The sequence below is a fragment of the Camelina sativa genome, chromosome 10 (genome assembly GCF_000633955.1).
Source record: "Camelina sativa cultivar DH55 chromosome 10, Cs, whole genome shotgun sequence".
In the NCBI taxonomy this organism is placed as follows: domain Eukaryota; kingdom Viridiplantae; phylum Streptophyta; class Magnoliopsida; order Brassicales; family Brassicaceae; genus Camelina; species Camelina sativa.
The window spans coordinates 3,466,773-3,469,648 of NC_025694.1; the positions used below are offsets into that span (position 1 = coordinate 3,466,773).

The window sequence follows — 2,876 nt, forward strand, 5'->3', positions numbered from 1 at the left end:
CTCTTTTTTTTTTTTTTTTTTGGCATTTAACATCTAGATTTTAGTTATTATTAGACTAGAGTCTACAAAACTATTTCGCATTGTGTTTATTTGAGTGATTATGGCGATTTTTTTAAACAACATAGTGTCGGTGGTGTGTTGCAAGTTGTTTGTTCCACCGTACTTTGGTTGTGGGGTTTTAGACCCTTCATCATATGTGCTTTGAACTTTTTGAGTCAAAGATAAAATATTGTTTTAGTTTAGATATTGTTGTTGAGAGATCCGCGAACACTATTTTTATATTAGCTTAGTTCTATTTAGTAGTTTAGATATTAAAGTTTTATTTTGTTAATTGGATCTCCGTGCTCTAAACATGTAAGACTAATTCATGGTCTTCATCATTAGATTTGTTCGTGATAGATTTTTGCTTCTTATCTTATAAAATGAAACCATCCATACATTGTTCCAGACTCTCAAGTTTTTTGTGTTTGCGTTTACATGTATTTTAATAAATAAATATAACATGTTTCATTTGGCAAAATCAGAACACATTTCATTTGTTTAATCTCATAATATATAATTGTAAATTGTGAAAGAAAAGTTTAAAAATCTGTTGTGAATGATGCATGTATGTATGTATACCTCAGCTATAAAGAAGATGCCTATAGCGATCAATACCGAGAAGCCAAAGACTCAACACTATGAATTACCAACTGCTTTCTTCCAACTTGTTCTTGGAAGAAACATGAAGTACAGCTCTTGTTACTTCCCAAAAGATGCAAGTAGCTTAGAAGATGCAGAGGAAGCAATATTGGCTCTATACTGTGAAAGAGCTAAAGTGGAGGATGGACACAGTGTTCTTGATGTCGGATGTGGCTGGGGTTCTTTGTCTTTGTACATTGCCCGCAAGTTTAGCAAATGCAAGTTAACTGGTATCTGCAACTCAACAACACAGAAAGCTTTTATCGATGACCAATGCCGGTAATTATGTTTTCTCATTATTACATATATCTTATGCTTCAAGTTCTAGCTGCTAGCTAAAATGGTTTCTTTTACATGTCATGTTTGAAGGAAACTCGGACTTCAGAACATTGAAATAATTGTTGCGGATATTAGCACTTTTGAGCATGATGGGACATACGATCGAGTATTCTCCATCGAAATGTTTGAGGTTTGGATTGTTTTCTAAAGTAGTTCATTATATGTTATGATTTTCAAACATCAGAGGTTTTCCTTAATTAGCTTTGGTTTTTCTATTTGGGATTGTGATCAGCATATGAAAAATTATGGAGAGCTTCTGAAGAAAATAGGAAAATGGATGAAGGAGGATAGTCTTCTGTTTGTTCACTATTTCTGCCATAAGACCTTTGCTTACCACTTTGAGGTATGGATCAATATTCTCTAATGTGATAGCTTCTTGTTTAATCAGTTTATTTCAACAACATATTATCATGGCAAAAACGCAATTCTTGAGATTGTGCTGATTCTTTATAGGATGTGAATGACGATGACTGGATCACAAGACACTTCTTCAGCGGAGGAACAATGCCATCGGCGAATCTTCTCCTCTATTTCCAAGTAATTTACATTAGTAACTTGCCATGTATGTTTCAGTTGAATTATATCAATTTGATGTGTTGATTTGTTTAGGAAGATGTTTCGATTGTGGATCATTGGCTCGTAAACGGGAAGCATTATTCAAAAACAAGGTAAGACTCCAAAAATTGTTGTTACAAGAACGAAGAAGATAATAATTAGCTTCTGATGTTTTGCAGTGAAGAGTGGCTCAAAAGAATGGATAAAGAGATAGTTGCAATTAAAGAGATAATGGAAATGACTTATGGGAAAGAAAATGCAGTGAAGTGGATGGTTTACTGGAGAACCTTCTTCATAGCGGTTGCTGAGCTGTTCGGATACAACAATGGAGAAGAGTGGATGGTTGCACACTTCCTCTTCAAGAAGAAATGATTGATTTCTTTATTTTCTTCCATTTTTTTTTTGAATAAAGAATACAACAATCTCATTCTACTTTGATTACCCCTCTCCTACTACTTAAATAATATGAATTTTATGGTTTGAAAGTGACAATGTTATTTGAGAAACATATGAGGATCAAGTATCATCCATCAATTGGATTCTTTAGAATCAGCTTGCTTTGTTGGATTCAGCTCACCATCTACCTCCAAAATGCGAGTGAGAAGCTTACCATCCAAATTCTCCTGTTTGAATACATGAAAACCGAAAACAAAAGCCAGAAAGAGAAGCTTATTATTTTGATTTAAGATCACAGAGGAAGCACGAATAGAGAGAGAGAGAGAGAGAGCTGAAGAAGTGAAGCAGAGTGAATGGATAATTACCGAGAGACAGTCTCTGTACTTTTTCCACTCGGCAACACACTCTTCTTTATCCCATTGCCCTTTAACAAACTTGTCCGAGTACCATCTGCAGAAACCAAGAAAAAGAAATACAACAATGCCATCATATTATATAAGTGGGAATACCGAATGGTCCAAAACCTTAAAAAGATGAAAAGACCAGAAATCCCACCAAAGCTAAACCTTTAAACACAGCAAACTGAAGGAGAAAAGAAACTCACTTGTTGAAGCAATTGTGGTAAGCGTTTCGCAAATCAGCGCAGGGAGAAGTAGAGGAGCGAGCTGAAGTTGAATCTTTTTTCTTCAATAAACCCATCTTCCCCAATCACACTAATTAGTCACTCAGTCTGTCAGCTTAGCAACTCTGAAAACCCATCTATAATAATTCAGAAACCAAAAAAAGAAAGAAAGAAATAGTATCACTCTTAAGAAAAGGATAAAAAGACAATAATACGAATCCTAACACAAGCTTTACTACAACTCATCACAAACAAACATAGAAATATATAGAATCGAACATAA

At 34.5% G+C, this 2,876-nt stretch overlaps 2 protein-coding genes across 3 annotated transcripts in view; one reads left to right on the forward strand and one right to left on the reverse strand.

The window, feature by feature from the left end:
• On the forward strand, positions 607-2,060 carry LOC104716853 ((S)-coclaurine N-methyltransferase-like). Its single transcript, XM_010434314.2, has 6 exons — positions 607-960; positions 1,051-1,150; positions 1,253-1,363; positions 1,474-1,557; positions 1,630-1,688; positions 1,755-2,060. Exons 1-6 carry the CDS (start codon positions 614-616, stop codon positions 1,945-1,947), a joined length of 894 nt encoding a protein of 297 aa, XP_010432616.1. The 5' UTR covers positions 607-613; the 3' UTR covers positions 1,948-2,060.
• LOC104716852 (uncharacterized protein At4g33100) overlaps positions 1,970-2,876 on the reverse strand; it is a 2,116-nt gene continuing 1,209 nt past the window's right edge. The window contains exons 2-4 of one of the 2 annotated variants that reach the window (XM_010434313.2): positions 2,576-2,718; positions 2,337-2,421; positions 1,970-2,198 (exon numbers count right to left, since the gene is read on the reverse strand). In XM_010434313.2, the coding sequence (XP_010432615.1) occupies positions 2,106-2,198; positions 2,337-2,421; positions 2,576-2,670 (273 nt within the window). In that variant the 5' untranslated portion in view covers positions 2,671-2,718 and the 3' untranslated portion in view covers positions 1,970-2,105. Of the gene's footprint in view, positions 2,199-2,336; positions 2,422-2,575; positions 2,731-2,876 lie in introns of both variants that reach the window. The other variant, XM_010434311.2, reaches the window with a different exon arrangement.